At 43.0% G+C, this 21,098-nt stretch overlaps 1 protein-coding gene across 6 annotated transcripts in view; it reads left to right on the top strand.

Moving 5' to 3' along the window:
• Positions 1 to 21,098, top strand: part of Dis3l2 (DIS3 like 3'-5' exoribonuclease 2) — a 309,644-nt gene that overhangs the window by 227,428 nt on the left and 61,118 nt on the right. For all 6 annotated transcript variants that reach the window (XM_076914866.1, XM_076914868.1, XM_034521596.2 and 3 more), the window contains one exon: positions 12,882 to 12,989. In XM_076914866.1, the coding sequence (XP_076770981.1) occupies positions 12,882 to 12,989 (108 nt within the window). The remainder of the gene's footprint in view (positions 1 to 12,881; positions 12,990 to 21,098) is intronic.

The raw sequence follows: 21,098 nt of genomic DNA, 5'->3' as shown, positions 1-21,098 counted from the left end.
TCTTTGTTTTTAATCTGTAAAGAACATGCCTTTTCTGAATGTTTTCTCAGATCTAGTAATGTCTAAAATGCAGGCTTGATGTTGGGAATATGCTTGCCTTTTGCTACAGCACATTTTCTTGAAAGAAGTGAAGCCAAGGCTTTCATCCCAAGCTTCATCTTTAGAGTATCCTTGTTACATTAGTAGCTACAACAGTGGTCAGCTTCAGAAAGAAATGAGGGGAAATGCTTGCTTTCAAACTATTTCTCCAAAGAAGAGTCTATAAGACAGCCTACACCAGCTGCTGGTTCCTATATAGTTTGGTTGGGACCCAGAATATCCAATCTTTTGTGTTATCTGTGGCCACTTTCACATAATAGCAACAGAGTGGAATGACAATTTACTGTCTACAAGAGCCTTTGAGAAACAGTTTCAATCCTTGTTCTGAATGTGGGCACCAATCCCATCCTGACCTACACTTTACAGGTAAGCCCATGGAGTCCCCAAGATAGATTCTTTTGCTGCTAGATGTCCCTCGCCTCAGCTATGAAAGGAAGAAATTATATCCCTTCTGGGGGCTGGAAGATGAATCAATAAGTAAAATACCTGCCATGTGAGCAAAGGACTGAATGCAGATCCTCAGCACCCAAATGAATAGGTATGATAACAGGCATCTGTGATACTAGCATGAGTGGGCATGGAGGGAGAAGATCCCCAGGACTCACTGGTCAGCAAGACTAGCCAAGCAGTGAGTTTGGGCCCTGGTGAAAGGTTCTACCTCAAAGAGTAGGACAGAGATAGAGGAAGATGCCAATTGTTGACCTTTGATCTTTATAACATGTATACACACACACACACACACACACACACACACACACACACACAGAGGCAGGTAGAGAAAGAGATATATCTATTCCATTCTATGTAACTGGTACATCCCTACAAGTAACTATGAGAACCCATCCCTTTAACAGGTATTTACCAAGCACCAAGTATCTACTAGGCATTGCAGTTGGCCTGAAGATAACTGTAAATAAAAGAACATATGTGACTTATCTCTATCCTCCATTGTAGTTCATGAGTTCCTCCAGCCTTTTTGTTCTCTGACAGTGCTCACCTGCTCAGTTTGGTTCATCTTTTAGGGGGCTGTCTTGACATTCACTTTTTCTCCAGCTCCCATGAACTTAATGACTTGAACCTTCCCTCCCCAATCCCATGCTCTAGAACATAACTTTTGGTGTTTGATCATTGACTATAGCAAGATAAAATGTCTGCCCCAACTCCTGCCAACCCACCCCAAAGCATTCTTGAAGCTTGATATTGCTTGCTTGGCCCAGCTCTTAGGGACCAGAGACTAGCCAGGTGCCACACCTACTCCATTCTGAGAATTTCCAAATGTCATCACTCAGGGAAGGGGTACAGATTCCTACCCTGACCACTACAAGCTGCCTGTGTGCCCACACTGTTGGTAAAAGGAACACAAGGCCATGAACTCTGCCTCACAAGCAGAGTGTCCTCATAGTCTGTCTGCCACCTCTCCAGCTTCCTGTTTATTTTAGGTAGAATGATTTCTAGAGTGACCAACTGAAGTTCTGAGGTCTCTGCCTACATAGGGAACCTGCAGGGAACTTAAAAAGAGGTCCACTGGTGTCTAGGTTTTCACATACCTTTGGGCATTTTTATCCTGTTTATAAGACAACCTCCCCTTTCTCTTAGGGCTTGCTGGCTTTTCTTGCTGCCTCCATACTTTGACAAACAAGGCCTTGAAAACACATTCTTTTCTGGCTGTCTGAGCTCCTGTTTTATGTGCTCCCCAGAAAGGTTTAGTCCTTTGGTAATTATGTTGTTTAGATGCTGTAAGGCAGGCCACAGAGGCATGGACAGTGACAAACAAGAGAGACACTATGGCAAGCAAGTTGGAAGGTAAGGACCACCACTCAAGGTTGTCCTCTGACCTCCATACATGCATCATGGCAGTGCATGCCTGTACTCACATAGACAAAAATACACACACATACTTTTGGGAGAGTGGCCTCCATTCAACTTTGTCTCTTTTTGGTATCTATACTAAGCAAGCATCTTGAAGAGAAAAAAAAAAAAAAAAAAAAACATATTAAACTCTAGGGCCACTTCTTAGCTTGACCCTTCTGAGAGTGCAGTTCTGACTCTTATACAATGACTCCACTTGACCTCAGGCTGAAGGCATCCCATGTGTACTTTCTGCCTGACAGTGATGCTGGCCAAACCTGGCTTTTCCATGGTCCAGACATAGAAGGAAGATGAGCTTCCAGATCCTTGTAGCTACAAAAACTCTAGAGTAGAGATGGGAAATAACTGCTTACACTTAAAGGCTGTGTCAAGTGAGTAAGTGGGAAACACTCTTCATTTGTAGTAGTTTAACTCTGCCCTTTGATGAGAACTTTAAACCCCTTCCTCTGAGCAGGTGGCTGTCTCTTGTCTCAAAGCTGCAGACTCCTCTTATAACCAGGAATTCTGTGTCAAAATTAAAAACCAAAAGAATGAAATTGGATTATTACTAGTGTTTCCCTCTCTGTTCCCTTTACTTGGTATTGTGACTGTCACAGTTCAAGAATCTCTTTGGTGGTGCTGCTTGAGGCTCTGCTGCTAACCTCTGAAGGTGGGAGCTGGTGGAAGAAGGGCTGTGAACCTCCACTGCTCAGCCCTGCCTCCAGCTTGGCAGGAGCTAGAGGTACCAGCCCGCAACCTTGGACAGCAGGAGCTGTGCATTCTGATGCCTTTGAAGCACTGCTCTGACCTTTCTTCCTACTCAGCTTTGTTTCTTAAAGGGCTGTGTCCAGGAACTTTCTGCTGGTTTCACTTTACTTTGCCTATAAAGGTCTTAAAAGCGGGTGAGCTGCCTTTCCCTCTGCATACTCTGTGTTCTCTCATTTAGCCAAATCATTTTTCCCAACTCTGTCACTCCAGGGAACTGGGGGGCGGGGTGTCCAGGGGGGCGGGGTAGGAGTTACAGTTGACTTCCCATCTATAGGAAATGTGGCTCTCGCTTCTTTTCACTGAGATGGCGACTTATAAGTGAGTGGTGGTCAGAGTCACAGTCTAAGCTTAGTTGGATGACCCCAGAGAGTAGGACAGTATACAGGGAGCCAGTCTTGGGTCCAGACCCTAGCTCACTGGCATTAAATGAAATTCCTCTTGTTGAGATTTGACTCACAGTGTAAGGACTCAGTTACCCACGTTAACGAGGGAACATAGCTAAGAGAAAGATAAATTCAAATAGTGTCTGTTTAAATGTTAAAACCCACCCTTTCTTTTGACAACGATGGTTCTGTTAGGATGGGGACAACTGTGTATCTGAACTTGAACCTATTTTCAGAGGCTATAATATCTGCTCAGCTAATATCTTCCCTGGGAAAGAAATACAATTTAATTTTAAGTTTTAAGGTAATTAGAAAAAAAATAGTGAATTAAGTTTTAAAAGTAAAAGAAAACCTAAACAGTTGAAAGCTAAACCTAAGCTTTGTGTCTGCTGGCCCAGCCATGCATGTTATTTTAGGTGTGAAACAGCTCGGATGAAAGCTCGCCCATAAATCTCGAGGATATTTTATTGGTAGTGCTTTATAATAGAGATCAAAGATTGGGATTGGAAGCCTGTCTTCATGTAGAGTCCAAAGAGTTTTAAGATGTTCCTTTCTGACACCAGCAGGTTGTCAGTGTTGCTGTTTTGTTAATGTCAAACTGTGTAGCAGAGAGTTGCTCGAATTCTGAATTCATACAAGTGTTGGTATGAAAAGGGAGACCCTTTACGTAGAGATGATGGCTGTCGAGTATATTATCTATTTCCTTTAGGTTCCTTTAGTTTGTGAGTGGGGACCTAGCTGAGCATGCCTTGGTGTGAAAAACTCTAAGTCCTAAACAAAGGAGAAAACCCTGACTTGCCATGCTGTAGATCTGGAGTGCACTGGGGGAATGAGGGGCAGGTTACCTGGTGACCCATCCAGTACCTTGGCTTAAAAAGGTAGAGTGTGACCTCTCAGACAGTAGGAGACCCCCATTACTTGTGAGTGTTTGGCCTGATATCACTGCTCATCCTTCCTGTTCCTCTGCACCCAGATGATTGATTCTTCCCTTCTGTGGCCCTTTCAACTGGTCACAGGGCTGTCCTGGCTCACCCACTGCTGAACTTGGCCAGTCTGCCTGCTGTGGCTTTAGCAGATGTTTCTGCTCTCTGAGGCTCATGTAAGATTTTATAGTCTTATTGGTACCCCCACCCAGCAGTATTGGGCAGTGGTGTGCTGACCTAAATGACCAGTTCCCTCAACTCTCCCAAGCCCTGGTCCAGAATGCTTAGAAAGTCAGGGTCCTGTCACCACTCCTTTCTCTATAGCCAGCCTTTAAGCTCTGTCCGGACTGAACTTTGGGCTTAGGTCTAAAACATTCCCCAGTTCTCTGCCTTCTCTGCTGCCAGATCTATCGTTCTTCCCCATGAAGCAGGACTGAAAACTGCAGGTGTCAGGGATGCAAAGCTGAAAGGGATACTAGTCCTGGTCCTGATCAGAAAAGACTGACATATGATAAGCACTTCCGGTACACTGGGCTGCCTTAGTTACAGAGGTCCAGAGAGGAAAGGGAAGGCGTGCCTGCCTGGATTAGAAGGAGGGGGGGAACAGCTTCTGCAAAAATGAAAAAGATGACATGGAGGTCAGCTTTACAGTGTCTCACATTTTAGGAAAATGTCTAGATAGATAGAAACAGGTACTGGGGACCTTCCAGGCAGAGGGTAAAAAAAAGTATGCTCAGAGGCTGGAGGGATGGCTTGGCAGTTTAGAGTTCCTACTACTCCTGGAGGAAACCCAAATTTGGCTCCCAACACCCACCTGGCATCTCACAACTACTAGTATCTCCAGTTCCAGAGGATCTAGCCTTTCCTGGCCTCTGGTGGTGCACAGAGCTCATACAGGCGCACACACTTGTGTGCACATATAGAGAGAGACACAGAGAGATGGAGATGAAGACAGAAAAAATAAATAAAGGCTTTAGAAATACTGTGTTTGAGGAACAGCATGTAGTGTTACCTTACTGGGATACGAAGTTGGAAGAGGTTTGCAGTAGCAGACTAAGCAGTATGGGCTTCCTTCAGAGTTATAGGTTATGCTCAGTTTTGAGAACAGTTGAATGGCCTTCCTTCTAAGTAGAAACTCTCTTGAGCATTCTCATAAAGGAGAATTCAGTCCAAGTCAGGGCTAGCATATCAGTACCAGGGTCCTTTCCACATCACTGCCCCTTGAAACTTTGAGTAAGTGCCCCAACAGAGGCAGACACCCTCGTTCATAGACTCTCCAAAGTGTTTATCAATGCTATAGTATCCTGCTGAACAGTCACCTCCAATTCCAGCAATGCCTATCACACAGCAAAAAGGAAGGAGAAGCAAAGGGTGGGGGGATAAGAAGCTATTTCTCCAGGTACTGCTGCTACTTACATTGAGATAAATGCAGAGGGCAGTTTCTCCATAGCAGCTTGTAGTACACATGACTCTTGGCCACTGATTGTAGGGACCCAACCTTGCTCTTTCTGTGTTTTGTTTTTGTTGTTATAGACTTGAGGTGTTATTGTATAGCTCAGAATTTCTCCGCCTCTGTCATCATATTCAACCTATAAGTCTAGTCTTTAGTGAAGACTTCTTGGTCCAACCAAAAGTATCTGGGACCCTTTCATCAATAAGAGACCAAACTCCAGCTCATCTAGCACACTGATTCCTGGGAAAGGTAAAGGCAACAAGACCTAATGTAAATAAGATTGCTAAAACAGAGAATGTAGTGATTGCTAGCAGAGCATCTGCCTGAATAGGGTTACAGGATATCACCAGCTCATAGTTAAGAGCACTTGCTGCATAATCATGACCAAACCTCAAAGATATCCCAGTAGCCAGGTTAACAAGCCAAATGTCCTTATAAAACACCTGTGATTCAAGCTCTGAAGGATCTGATACCTACTGATCTCTGCTCATGTACAAGTACACATAGCCACATACAATCACATACGTTCATGCAGGCATACAAACACACACACAACCCTAAAAGTAAAGAGCATAAGGGAGGTAATATTTGCTTCAGCAACACACAACTAAACTTAGGATGCAGAGATTAATACGGCCCTTGAGAAAAGCTTACATGCAAATTTGAAGAGTATTCATATTTTAAAAAATAAAAATTACTGAAGTAAACTTTATTTTTCTGCTTTCCATTATTTCCATGAAATACCTGAAGCTGGGTATGAGGTTTATTAAGTTCAATTTTGAATCTTAACTCTTTGTTTGATAATTGATTGGTCGATTTGGTTTGCTTTTATGTTGTTATTGCTATTGTTGTTTGTTTGTGTTAGTTTTGAGACAAAGTGTCATATAGCCCAGGCTAACCTTAAACTCTCCTTGTAGCTGAGGGTGACCTTGAATCCCTGATCTGCTTTCCTCTATCATACAAGGCTGGGATTAAAGGTGCATATTGAATTTTGAAGCCTGAAAGTCTAAACAGCGTAAGGTCATCTCTAGTGAGGACCCCTTTTTTTATCACTTCAAAGCAGATAGTATGGTAACAACTGTATAAAAAGAAAACATCATATGGCATGACACAGCTAGGATGAAAGAAGGAGCCAGCATTGGCCTCACCTCTTAAAGGCTCTACCATCTGTCAGCACTACTGTACTGAGAAACAAGCTCTGATTACACAAACCCTTGAATGAGAGAACATTCAAAATCATCTCTAGATTATAACAGAAGTTCTACCCACAGTGATTCCACGAAGAGCTATAAACTATATCCAAAGGGGGAAAACAAGTGTCCACATTTGAACACCGTAAATGGAGACAAAGAGAATCACTTGACAGAGGTTTAGAATGCCAGACCTTCAGGCACAGGCACTGACTGGGTGTCGTAGGCAAGGACTGCTGCTGTCACAAGGTAATACCCAATAGCTCGGGAGTGAGACGGGGTGGGAAAGTGGGAATGGCGGTGTCTTGTTTCTTAAATGATTCAGGAAGTTTTGTGGTTTATTTGCTCATTTGTTGGAGGATAAGATACTGTTCTTACAGAAACATCCGTACAGAGGATGGAAACACACGAAAGGAGGAAAACACCAGGCTCTCTGTTCTCATGCTGTGTTTAGAGAATTTGTGATGTCCAGATTCAGGTGTCAGAACAGAGGAGTCTAGATTCCAAGAAAAGGCAGGGCTCAGAATGCAGAGTAGATAAGACAGAAACCAAGGGGAAGGAGGCAGTACCACAGGAAGAACAGAGGACAGAAGGTGACGGCCAACTGAGAAGAACGTACAGGAAAGGCCAGTCTTGAGTGTCCACTGGTTCTATATTTTGAAAAAAAAAAAACATACGGTTATAGACTCCACAATATATTACCTTCCATATGGTCATATGTACACAAATGAAAGGCGTGGGGTTTGTACCATCATGCTAACATCCAAAGAACTGGTATCCCACGGTGTTTGTGCTTTCAAGTCTTGGTTTATAGAATCTAAAATTCCTATAAGGAGTGTATAATTTTTGTAATTAAGAAAAAATGGAAGATGAGAAGTATAAACTAAACCATTTTGAGAAACTTCAAGTGGAGAGACAAGGAGTGTGACTGGCAGAGGAGTTAAGAGCAGCTCCATCTTTGCAGTTGGGGAATCAAACCAGCAGAGTAGGAAGATCACTAGCAAGAGCTCCAGAATGAAGGTATGGGACACTTGCCATGAGATAATGGGCCCAGGGCATCCCTGAAAAGCTAGGGAAATTGGCTCAAGAGGCTAGTTGATGGAAAGTGCTTAGAAAGGACTTAAGTCTACCTTCTCTGAGTACAAGAAACGAATTTTTCTGCTGAGAAAGAGTGAGAGGGTAGAAGAATTAGAGGAGAGAAGTACCGAGTATGAAGCCTGGGAAAGATGTTATCAAGTCCTGACAGGAGCTGAGACTATCTGTTGATGCATCCCTATACAGCCCAGCATGTTTCCTGCCACCATCAGTGTTTAGCCAGTAGGGTCCCAAGAACAAAGAAGGCAGACTAGGCGATCGAATACATAGCATGCAGTTAGGACAATGAGAGTTAGGCAGCTGGGAAACTGGGACGGAAGTCCATGATAAGGAGGGAGTGTGATACAGGCAGGGCCAGGAGAGCATAGCCCCACATATCAAGCCCTATAGAGCATAGGCACTGGTCCTATGCTGTCTACAGCAGGACTTTCTCTACAGAGAGATCCTTCCTGGTTATCTTGGTGTTCTGCACCTCACTTGGGCCCAGAATCTCTCCAGATACTATGACTAGCTTCACACAGCCCATGAGCACCTCTCTTCCTCCTCACCTGCCCGGGCAGAATTTTGAGAAAGTGGCCTTTAAGAGAATAGCCCCATCTCACCAGTCCTCTTCCACAAGAAAGCCTGCTGTACTCCAGGTTGAGCAGGAATGCATGCACAGTGACCCCTGGAGGACCAGTGGATTTATGAGAGGCTGCAGTGTGCCAAACCACAAATGTGATCATAACCTCTTAATTTCTTCTCCTTTGAAAGGCACAGGCCTAACCACCTATTTACAAAACTGGATGAACATGTACTGTTTCCTCTGAATTCCATCTGATTCCTTCCCCAGGAGCTAGTAGACAGTGTACTAAAAGAACTGTCCCTTAAAAATTAAATGTAATTCTGCTGCCACAGAGTCTTCATGAAACTTGAGGTCTTTGGCACCTGATCAGTGGGAGGAGCAAAACAGTTTTGATAACCTGGACAGCTGCAGGGTATGCTAGTAGGTTTTTGTTTTTGTTTTTGTTTTCCAGAGGGTAGCCAAAAAAATCTTCCCTTTCTACTGAAAGTACTAATTGCCATGGACATTTTTTGGTAAAGACACTAAAGTAGAATATCTGTCAGCAAGGATTTCATGAACTGTTGGAATTTGGTTGGTTGGTTGGTTGTTACTGTTTTGTTGCTGCACGAGTGTGTGTGTGTGTGTGTGTGTGTGTGTGTGTGTGAGAGAGAGAGAGAGAGAGAGAGAGAGAGAGAGAGAGAGAGAGAGAAACAGACAGACAGACAGACAGACAGATACAGAGAGAGAACATAGAAAAAAACAGGATATTTATCTTATAACAGAAGTCAATCATCTGTGTACTAATAGTGCCTCCTGTGTGAAGGTAGATAGAAGGACAAAGCCACACCAACCTGCCTTTGTTCTTGGGGGTTCCATATCCTGGAGTCAGGGCACCTAACAAGGGATCCGGATGCAAGGGGTCAGAGCTCGGAGGGCAAAGTAGCTTATTCTTTGGGACTGTCCCACAGCCTCTGTGAAAGATCAGGGGAAGTTATAAAACAGTACACTCTCTACCTGGGGGAGTCTGGATAAGCATGGAAATGGCAAGGAGCTGATTGTGGAAGTATATGCCAAAGTTTGCCTGAAGCAAAGTGTCCAGAAAGGGGTCCAGAAAATGGGAACACCATGTGCACAAGCTGGAACAGCAAGCAGACAAGGCAGGTGAAGGGCTTGCAGTGGGATGGCTCATGGGCTCAGGCTGTGTGTGTTAGAGGGGAGTACCCGGGCACAGGGCTGAATAAGGAAGGCTGAGCCAAGTGACACAGGGCTTGGACTCTTCCATTGATTGTTAGTGGGCATTTCAGAGCTATTTTACTTTGAAGGAAACCGATGTTCAGAATTGTCCTAACATGCTAGATTATCAAGAAGTGCTGGGCCCAGGGTCTGAGGTCAGTGTCCAAAGCCTTCCTTATTTCCACCTGCTGCTGCCTCTGCTGCACTGCCCTCAGCTGCTTAATGACCATAAGACCTTGAACCCTCTTCTGTTCTTCATTTTATACACAAAATTTTAGCCCATACTTGTTTGTGAAAAATAGATCAAGATTACTATTATAAAAAGCAAAAAATTATATTTCTGTATAACATAATTTATAAATGAATAACTTAGGAGACACCTTTGGGGCCGTGCTGTAACTGCTCTTCCTCCTTTATTTGGATTTCACCAGTTTTTCCTATCAGCGCTCTGTGTCTCAAGGTCCAGTCTAGGCCCAAGATACAATGACTTTGTTTTGACAAACACTAAAGTATGATGACCAAATAATATTATAACTTGAAGTATGATACTTCCTTGAACACTGTTCAATTAGAAACAACAACAAAAATAAATATTGAGTGCTGGACTAATTGTTGCAGTGAGTTTTCACAGAACATTTGGTGTTGTCATCTGACAATGTAACCCAGAAAACGTGTGGGCTTTGATCAGCCTCCATTATAGTGCACCACAGACTGGGTGACTTCAACAACAGACCTATATAGTTTTTCCCAGTTTCAGGTGCTAGCCAGTGTGATTCCTGGTGAAAACTGCCAGGCTCACTCGTTGCTGTGTCCTCACATGGCCTTATCTCTGTACCTACTTGGAGAGATGGACTGTGTGTTCTTTGTCCCCTCATCCTCTAAAATCAATTTTGTGTAACTAGGTCCCACCCTTATGACTTCATTTAACCTTAGTAATCACTTAATAACACTGTCTTCAAATACTGTTAAACTGGCGACTACAGCTTCAATATATAAATGGTTAGGTACAATTCAGTTCACAGCATAGTTCAAAGGCTGAAATTATATAAATATCTTTGTAACGTTGTTACAAAACAGTGCGTATGACACAGAAACTCTGTAGTGTGTTGGTGTAGATGAAGATGCAGTGATTTATAAAACACTTGACATACAAGAAAATGTCATATGTTAGAACACATTTTAACGTCTTACTAAAGCTAGTGGGGTACTGAGGCCATAGCTGACCTAGCGTGCACAGAGCCCTGGGTTAAATCCCCAACACAGCATAAACCAAGTATGGCCATGCACACCTGTATGTAATCCCAACACTCAGGAGGTGGGGGGTCAGAAGTTCAGAGCCTCTTCAGCAAAGCCATCCTTTGAGTCAAGCCTAGGCAACACCAGCAAACAAACAAAAAAAAAATAAAATAGCAAATAGTTTGCGTCATTTGGACTGATGGTATAAAAAAAAAAAAACAGATAAGAAAAAGAGAAAACTTCAATAACACTTTCATATAGAAGCTGTTACAAAAGTTTTCACGTAGTCATGGGGTGTAAAACTTCTAGAATACTGCCAAACAGCTATTAATTCTTGTTACCAATATTGGCCATGCATCTTAAATTTCTTCTTCCACATCAAGGGCATGCTTTCTGTGGAAACAGCACGTTACAGAAACTTCACAAAGTGAGATAAACCATGGGGATTGGTTTTGATTTTACTAATAAAGAAATCTGCTAAATTTACATAAATATAGTGTAACAGCCCTCCCTTCCCAGTGAATTGAACCCAGCACAGGATTCAACAGTATATGTCAAGTTAGGCCACAGTAAATATGGGAAAGAAATGGTTTATAATGCTATTTCAATTTGGGAAAGAGAGTAGGTGGTAATATTATAATCAAGAAAGATATGGAAGAAGGAATAGATTTGGAAGCAGGAGGGAGAGAAGGCAAAGTATCTTGGTAGGGAGAGCAGGGAGAGATACTAATTTGTTTCTGGTATTATAAATAATATAAATAATATTCAGTGACAACTATTTCTCATCATTTGAAGTATATTAAATACAAATTATTTTTGTTAAAAGAAACAGGTCATATAATTAGATTTTTTTATTGTTTATTTGATTGTTTATATAACCCTAGCTGGCCTGGAACTCTCTAGGTAAACCAGGCTGGTCTCAAACCCACAGAGATCTATCTGTCTGCTTCTACTTCTGCCTTCTGAGTGCTAGTATTAGTGTGTGCCACCATAATCAGCAAGGTCAGTTTATTATTTTGAGATTAGAATATTAAGAGAAATAATTCAGGCTTAAAAGCTGCAAAAATGGGGCTGACAAAAAGGCTCTGTGAATAATGTGCTTGCTGTCAAGCCTGACGATCTGAGTTCAATCTCTAGTACTTACATAGTAGAGAGAACTAATTCCCCTAAGTTGTCCCTGACCCCCACATATGTGCCATGCTATACATACATACACACACACACACACACACACACACACATGTAAATAAATAGTGCAATTTTTGAAAATCCTGAAAAATGGGTGATTGGTTGGCCAATGTTCATCTGTAAATCTGAATTTATCAACTTCAATTGTAATAGTTATATTGTATTATTCTGTTTATACTCCAAAATAATTTTGTAATTTATGGTATATTCAATTACTAAATTAAATAACTGGTTATTTTACATTAATAAGATTTTATACTCAGACATTGAATTCTTAAAAATGTTATTCAGTCAGAACAGTTATATCACCAAACCTCCCCCATATTCTTTTTAAAAATTATTTTTATCTTATATAAGAGTGTGTATGAACTTTGTGAATGTCTGGTACCTACAGGGACCAGAAGAGGGCATCAGATCCCCTGGAACTGGGGTGAACCACTATGTAGGTGCTAGGAACCAGACCTCTGCAAGAATAGTAAATTCTCACAGCTGCTGAGCCATCTCTCCAGCTCTTTCCTCCTGTAGGCTCCAAATCTTCTGCAAATAATTCACAATCATTAATGTAGTATTGTATTTTATTACTTAGGGAATAATGACAAGAAAAAAGTCCTGTATTCCCTGCAGATGCAATTTTAAAAATGAAGAAACCTTTCTAGCCTTGGCAAAACCTAGGGATGCAGAGGTTGGGCTGTAACTACAAACAGTGACAGTGTTTGTTACTGTCTGATACTTCCCTTTCTACTTCCCAGGCAGAGCTGAGACAGTGTACTCTTTCTGCAGAGGCCATGAGGAATAAACCTGCTTCCCAAGCAGCTCACTCTGGAAGCTCACCAAAACTCTGCATCTGGGCTATGCCTGAGAGCCTGAGACAGGCTCCTTCAGGTTAGACCAGGGTGCTCAGAAACTCTCCTCTGTTCACAGGTGGTCCCCATGCTCCCCAGGCTTCTTTGTGAGGAACTCTGCAGCCTCAACCCCATGACTGACAAGTTGACCTTCTCTGTGATCTGGAAGCTGACCCCTGAAGGCAAGGTAGTAATGAATTCTATTTTGTCATTCATTCTCCATGTACACTGCCTCATCCTATCTATTGTGATAAGCACCATGTGCTTGCACTAGACCGGAGTTCCACGGTGGATGGATGCAGAAGGTCTGGGGTGGGGAATATCTTTCTCTGCGGAATCTAATCAAGAATAACCAGTCAGCAGCATGCTTAAGGACCTTTCAACCAGCAGCCCAACACTATCCAGTCCAGTCCAGTAAAGCTTAGAGTGACTTGCACAGTACAAGCCTTTTTTTTTTTTTTTTTTTTTTTTTTTTTTTTCTTCCGAAACAGGGTTTCTCTGTGTAGTCCTGGCTGTTCTGGAACTCACTTTGTAGACCAGGCTGGCCTCGAACTCAGAAATCCGCCTGCCTCTGCCTCCCAAGTGCTGGGATTAAAGGCGTGCACCACCACCGCCCATCACCTTTGGGATTTCTTTGCTGCTGCTGCTTCCTCCTCCTCTTCCTCCTCTTCCTTCTCCTCCTCTTCTTCTTCTTCCTCCTCCTCCTCCTCTTCTTCCTCCTCTTCTTTTCTTCTTCCTTCTCTCCTCTCTCTCTCTCTCTCTCTCTCTCTCTTCCCTCCCTCCCTCCCCCTCCCCCTCCCCCTCCCCCTCCCTCTCCCCCTCCCCCTCCCCCTCCCCCTTTTCCAGACAGGGTCTCATTGTGTAACTGTGGCTAATCTAGAACTTGCTATGTAAACCATGATAGTTTGGAACTCACAGAGAGCCCCCTGCCTCAGGTTCACCCCTGCTCCTGTCATAATGCCCAGCTATAGTATTTAACTTTCATGCATGAAGAGACAACCAAGTGGAAAGCATCTTTCCTAAAATAATTACAGCAAAGCACACATACAAGGAGAAGGAGCCATCCTTGATAACCATTAGAGAATTTTAAACAGAAGCTATCTATGCTATGATAGCTATCTTCAAAGGGCTGTATTTTTGAGGGGCAGGGGCTGGAGATTTTACAGATTAAAAACAGGATAGAAATAAATAAAGATTCATGATTCTGGTTTAAAATAAAGTTAAATATTCCAGAACGATCAAAGAAAATTAGAGGATCAATCTGACACACCCCTTACCTGAACCTGCTCTGTGCTGGTTCCAAAACCCAGAGCAGAGGAAATGGGAAGAGATGCTGAATGAAACCATTCATTTTTAAAGGATGTGGCTTTGCAGGTGCAGAAAGTTCACTGCAACCCCAGTGGTGGGGACGTACCATCCCTAACGTACAAACCTTCATAGAGTCTCGGGATATGGGAGACAAGGAAAGACCCAGAGAGAGGCCTTAGGAAGGCCAAAGCAAGCCACACACACAATAGACCAAAAGGTAAACCGAGTTCAGACTCTTTTACTCCAACCTCAAAAGCTTTGTGATAGTGCAGGGAAAACTTCTCCCTGTCTAGAAGGATAGGATCCCCATCAGATATACCCTGCTAAGCTATCAGTAAACTGTGAAAGTCAAAAAGCATGTCTTCAGGTATGTGCAGTCTCAGAAACAAAGCAGCACTTACAAAGCCCTTCTTTAGGAAGCTTCATAAGGCCTCGTTGTTGGCTCTGTTATCATAGAAGCTGAGGCATGAAGCTTGTGAGTTGAAAGCCAGCCTGGGATACTCAGAAAAACTGTCTCAAAGAGAACTAGAAATGAGAGAGGAAGCAGGAATGGGAGAGAGATAATAAAGAAATTAGAAGAAGAGGAAAAAAGGAATGTAAATAAGAAAGATAAGAGGAAGAAAGCTGCTGAGTTAGGGAGCTGGCTCTGTAGGTAAAAATACTTGCCATGCAAACATGAGGGCCTGAATTCAAATCCTCAGAAACCATGTAAAGCCAGGTATAATGGTGAGTATTTGCTATCCCAGTGCTCCTACTTTGAGATACACGGCAGGGCAGAGCAAAGAGAATCCCTGGAAGCTCTGAGCCAACTGCCTTACACAGCAGAGTAACAGACAATAGAAAAACCTGTCTCCATCTATACTAGAAGGTGGAAACTGAGGTTGTCCTCTGGCCTTTGTGTGTGCACTGTGACGGGAGTGACCACATACACTCAAATTCATGTACATGCACAGATGCATGTGCACACTACATGAGGTCATCAGAGTGGGACAATGTACCAGTAGAGTTCATGCCCATAAAAAAGGACAGAAGGCACAGCGGAGAGCTTGCTGTCTCTTCTCTGACATGTGGAAGATGCTGCTGAGCAGCTGCTGTGCTGGAGTTGTGGAAACAGTCCTCACCAGGACTGGACTGGCTGGCACTTGATCTGGAACTTTTAGCCTTCAGAACTGTGGGAAGTAAATTTCTATGGCTTAAACCACTTGGTTTGTGGTATTTTGTTATAGCAGCCCGGACAGACTAACACAATATCAGATGAACTTTGTTAATCAGGTTACATAAAAATCTACTGAGAGTAGAACTTTTACCCAGGCATGACTTTTTAATGTATACTGGCCATTTAGAAAGTACTGACTTGATATGCTGATCTCTAACTGTGGGCACATTTCAATATAGCACTTTAAAAACCACATTGTTGGTGTCATTGTTATTCTTAGTAGCCCAACCTTTTCAGTGTTAGGAAACCCATAAGCTCATGTATCAGATGCCAGTTTCTAGAATTCTTATTTTGCAAAAGTTCAACTTGTATCATGAGTGATAAGCAATGTCAGTTGTTTCCTTGAAATACTAAATACCCAAGTCTAAATAACCATGTTTTCAATGTCAGCTGTTCCTTGAGATAAAATTGGTATTTTTGAAAGGATACTATTTATCAGTTCAGCTCACAGCTAGCTATGTACATACTTTTCCTCCAGAGGTCATCCTCCTGCCTCATGGAGAATAAATGACAAAGATAAGTACTTGGGGTTGAGACATAGAAAAGTAATGGATTTTGCTTGTTCCATGAGAACATTCTAGTTCTCTCTTCCCTGCCATTGTGTGGTAGGGGGGAGTAGTGTGACCACTGTGTCCTATGCAGGTGAAATGTTTTGCCTGCCAGGGCTTCTAGACCACTGTTATGAATGGCAATATACAGAGTTGGCTATATAATGCCCTGGATTATGGCTAAAAACATTTTGGACCACATAGGCCCCTGAATGGGACTCAGGGGCCCCCAAGAGTCCACGAGCCATATTTTGGAGATGAGCTCCTGTTTAATCAAGCAAACCAAAACAAGACAGATAAGAATCTTTTGAAGGAAAAGGCTGCACAGGGAATGCAGTGACATTCCTTTTTCTATCGCCACAGAAGTGCCTTGATACAGGGAGTTTGAATAGTTCTGAGACAGCTGCAGCCTGGGCTGCATAGTGAGCACTAGGTCAGTCAGGGCTACATAGCAAGACCCTTTCTCATAAAAAAATAATAATAATAATAAAACAGAAAAATAGTGTTAGAATGATATGGACTTTAATTAGAAAAAAAATCAAGTATGTGTAGTGTAAGGAAAACATCACAATAGGCCCCATTCCTGTTTCACAGATTCAGTACTGTCAAGAGTTCATTCTCTGTTAAGACTATAGTATTTTAAAACAAACCACAGACATGTCATTACACTCATGTGTGTTTTGATATATGACTAAATATCTGGGCATTCTCTTATATAACCACAATGTCCTCAGCACACCTAACAATGAGGGCTGGTATCAGGATGCCATCCAAAACCTAGTCCGTAATACATTTCCTTGGTTCTCGCCAATTGATTGGTCCAAATTGGGATCAAATAGAGCTACACACATTACATTTGGTTTTTATAGCTCTTAATTATCTGGTAAAACGTTCCTTTTCAAGCTCTTAGAGGCAAACATTATCTGAACTACAGAGAGGGAGCTCTGAGTGCAGGGTGCCAGCACCATGATCTGGTGGATGTGGGGGCAGGCTTAGGGGTGGTGAATGGAAAAAGACCAGAGGAAATAACAGAAAAGGCCAGCAGTGGCTATATTCTGGTTAGTAAGACTGTGAGTAATTTTTTCTATTTTTTTTCTATCTTCTAATGTTTTGTAAAAATATGAATAACTTTTATATTTTTATAAATACTTATTTTTTTAAATAACTAAAAAATGACTAAATAGAAAAGAAAAGCCCATAGAATCATCCTACCTCAAGTCAAAAGAAAAGAAAACTATGTCTAAATTATGCTGCCAGGGGCAGCCCTGAGAAATTAAAGCTGCCTGGTCTAATGTGCTTCTAGAATATGGGGGTCATAAAAGAAACACTAGGAAAACTCCAACACTCACTGGCCTTTGGAGTTTCTTTTGGAAGCAGTATATGGAACCCAGGCCTTCTGCTCCATGAGGGCTAGAAGACAGGTGTAAAAGAGGCACAGGTCTGCAAGGGTGCTGGGCCTCCCTCCAAACCACACCAGATAAGAAGTATGAGGGTTGGAACTGCAGACAGGGTTGTGGGGCAAGGCCCACTGACCACACTCTTCATTCTGTGCTTACCCAGACCCAGTGACAACATGAGAGATGGATCAGTTGGTAAGTCCAGGGATGTGGTTACATCTCTTCCTCACAGTCAAGATACCCATAATGAAATGTTCAATACTATACTCTAGGTCCAAGGGCTGATAGTCCTGAACACTAGACTGGAAAACTTGAACTAAAAGCCTGAGACCAGGTAGGAGGTCAGGTTGCCATGGAAGGTCCCAGAAACAAGAACCCAGGTGAATGAAGAGGAGCAAATCCAAAGCTTGTGTGGCTGAAGCCCCAGGCCGAGTTTGCAGGTTGTGAGGGCTTCTCTTGGTATAGGGGTATACGGTTGGAAGGGGTGGTACTGGAGTGGACAAAGCCTTGCAGTCTTCCTTAGACTACTACAATATCCTGCTTTCTAAGGCAGGCACGGTCTGCTATGAGAAGGCTGCCCCAATGTATTTTGTGGTTGTTATTAGTTTTTTAATATGGGTCTTTTCAGCACCTGCAAGAAAATCTCTGTATTCCTTGAGCCAGTACTGGTACCACTCCCTTTCACTTCAGCACTTCTCTCTCCTCCTCTTCATCCTTCCCTCCTCTTCATCAGTAAAAATGCTCCCATTGCAACCTGAAAATAAGCCCTTGCTTTCTGGATCTATTAGTGGCCCCTCTCTCAGACCTTAGATTTCTAGCCCCCTTTACATCTGCTACATTGAACAAGTTGAAGCTGTTTGGTGGTGCCTCTCTTCAGTCCTTTCTCTTAGTACAGCGAGTGCCTTAATTCCAGTCCACATTGTCTTATTCTGGGGCCTTCTAGAATAGGGCCATTATTGTTTCCCCATTAGAAGCTGAATCTGATTCCTTTATAGAATTTCTTCATCTCCTCTGGCCACATGTCCTGAGTAACCCCAAAAGTCCAATGTTTGAAGCATGACTTACAGAGACCAGCTCTCTCCCTGCATAACCATCTGTCACCACCATACCTTGGCCCTCATCTTCTATTCTTACTACTGAGAGGTTCTCTGAGCTTAACAGAGAGTTGTCACACTGAGACTCCATACATACTCTGTCCCTTCCTTGCAGCCCCTTCCTCTCAGCTCTGCCAGCAGGAAGCCTGTATGTCCCTTATAATCCAGCTAAAATGCCGTTTCTTCCAAGATCAAGTCCAGAACCTCACAATGAAACCCAAGCAATGTGACGTTCTTAGCAATGACATTCTTATTCATTCACTTAGTAAATATTGAGTGGTATTTGTTGCACTCAGAGACCATACAAAGTATTAAAAATCTCAGACATTTCCCCATCCACCAATCCTGGTGGTAAGCTGTCTATTCTCTCTTTTCCCGGCTGTATGTTTTAAATTTCCTGCAGTGAAGGCATATTGCAACTTAAAAGCAAAAGTCATTTGAGACATTTTTCACCTGTAGATGAGATGTTGGAGTGCATTTGTTCGCTGAGTGGAAGGCAGACAAGGTGAGGAAGGAGTCACAGTTTGGGAGCCTGGTTAAAGAAGGACTCAGCCTCTGTGGGCAGTGAGCTCCCACAGGACAAGAGCCAGCACTTCTCCTACCTTGACTAGAATAAAGGGAGGGGCTGGGAATCGGGTTCAGTAGACCATGGGAAGGTGATTCGATGGGCTCCCTGTCAGGGTCCCCAATGGTAAATGTCCTTTGCCCTGCACTCCAGGGCAAATGTTCTGCTCCATTCTGTTCTCCTGCCAGACTCTTAAGCCCAGACCAGAGTTTTACTTCTACCCCATAGTTCAGTGCCCTCTACCCAGAAACCACTTGCCCTGATTTTCACATGTTTCCACTGTTGGGCTTATCCCAGTTGCCTAGTAAGAAGGTGGGCCCTGGATAAGCATGTACATCCTCAGCAGCCGATTCAGCCTTGTGACCTTGCATACTGGGAGTTGCAGAGTGTCTCAGGTAACACTGCCCTGCTTCCTCACAGTGCTGCTCTTCATTTCCTTAATGACCCCTGTGGATTTTCGTGCCATTGGCCCGCCAGATACCACCACTGAAAAGCTTGAAAAGTCAATTCTTGTATTCTTCCTGGGTCACTGTGGTCCAAAGCAGGCTTATGGAGCAAGGTTCCCACCGTGCCATGTAGCTTAAGGCTTCTACTAAAAGCAGTGCTGGGTGTTGTGTTTCATACCCAGGCACACTACTAATACCTTTCCTGAGCAGCTCCAGGAGGACAATAGGTCACATCAGAGGAGCAGCAGAATTCATTCGTGACGCTCTGAAGCTTGAGGATGAAAAGCAGAATTCAAAATGAAACATTTTCAAGATAGGAAATGAGGTGTTTGTTTCAGTAAACAGCTTAAAGGGCAGGAGATTGCTTGATGGAAGGGAAGGGGACTGACTCCTAGTGAAGGAGGACCCCAACCCCGGCCCCTGCTCACCCTGGAGTCACCCCACAGTGTTTGGCTAGTTGGTCACAGGTCATTCCATAAGGAGTCCCCTTCCCTTCCATCAAGCGATCTCCTGCCTTTTGCTGTCCCCACCTTTCTACCTTCTCTGTCCAGGTCATTTCCAGACACTTTGTTCTTGACACATTTGACTGTCCTTTTGGCTAGGATGGCCAGGATGACCATGTTAGCTGGGATAGCTTTGTTGGCCAGGCTGTCCTTGCCTTCATAGCTTTAAGAAGCAACAGCAATCTGCTGCCCCCAAACACCCCCACCACTCCACACAGCCTGCTTTTGTTCCAATCAGGAAAGTGTTTCTTTCTGCTTTCCAGGCTTTTTGAACTAAAAGTTCTCTATGAGAAGCCCAGAGGTGCAAAAGTCATCTCATGTCTAGCTATTTAAAATTTAAATTAGCTGTATTAGTAGTTTTTTGAACCAAAGATGTCTCAATGAGTTTATATTTTTCAGAGAATAAGTTAAAAAAAAAAACATTTTCATGGAGTAGGACAGAATGTCCAAAGGTTTCTCCATGCCTTTGTATCTATGAATTGTAGAAATGAATATGTATTTAAAGTATATTTTATTTCTTATCATCTATGTTATGACCTTCAGCTAAAAATAAACAAGTGTGTGTGTGTGTGTGTGTGTGTGTGTGTGTGTGTGTGTATCCACAAGATTTTTTTTAGTCTGAATCTTTAGGTATGAACCTAAGAGTGGGCATGATTCTTGAGTATTTCCCACCTGATTGCCCAACTGTAAACTTGATTGTCAATGCCTCTCCCCCTGATGTGTCAAAGTTATGCTCAAAGGCTATGTGCCTGAGGCTGGGACCAGCAACACTGGGCTGTTTTAGGTCTTGTAGGTATCAGGATGTAGATCAGGAGGTGGGTACCTCCTTAGATAATGTATTTCTCATCCATATGCCTTCAGTCTATGGAGAGACTGTGTTTACGCTGACATTCTGAACAGTGGCACCCCACAGTATGTGCTAGAATCCTGTGTAGAATTCAGTATAGCCTGAATCCTGTGGTTATGCAAAGGAGGCAGGACACAGTCTCCTCAGGGATTTTGTCCAAGTGTTTCCTCCTCTTCCTTTTTTTTTTTTTTTTTTCCTACCTTTTCCATGAAAAGCCCTTTGTCTTCTGCCCCTGGCCCTGGTTATGGACTGGGTGTTGATGTGAGGACAGTTTTCAGATTGGAAATTAATGAGGTGTTCCATCAAGAGAAGCCTGACTTCTACCCTGGCTGGCTGGCTGCTCCCAGGTCTCCTCCATGTGGATCTTTGCTG

The sequence above is a fragment of the Arvicanthis niloticus genome, chromosome 17 (genome assembly GCF_011762505.2).
Source record: "Arvicanthis niloticus isolate mArvNil1 chromosome 17, mArvNil1.pat.X, whole genome shotgun sequence".
NCBI lineage: Eukaryota > Metazoa > Chordata > Mammalia > Rodentia > Muridae > Arvicanthis > Arvicanthis niloticus.
Note: the sequence above shows the minus strand (reverse complement) of the source record. Positions and strands in the feature narration are given on the sequence as shown.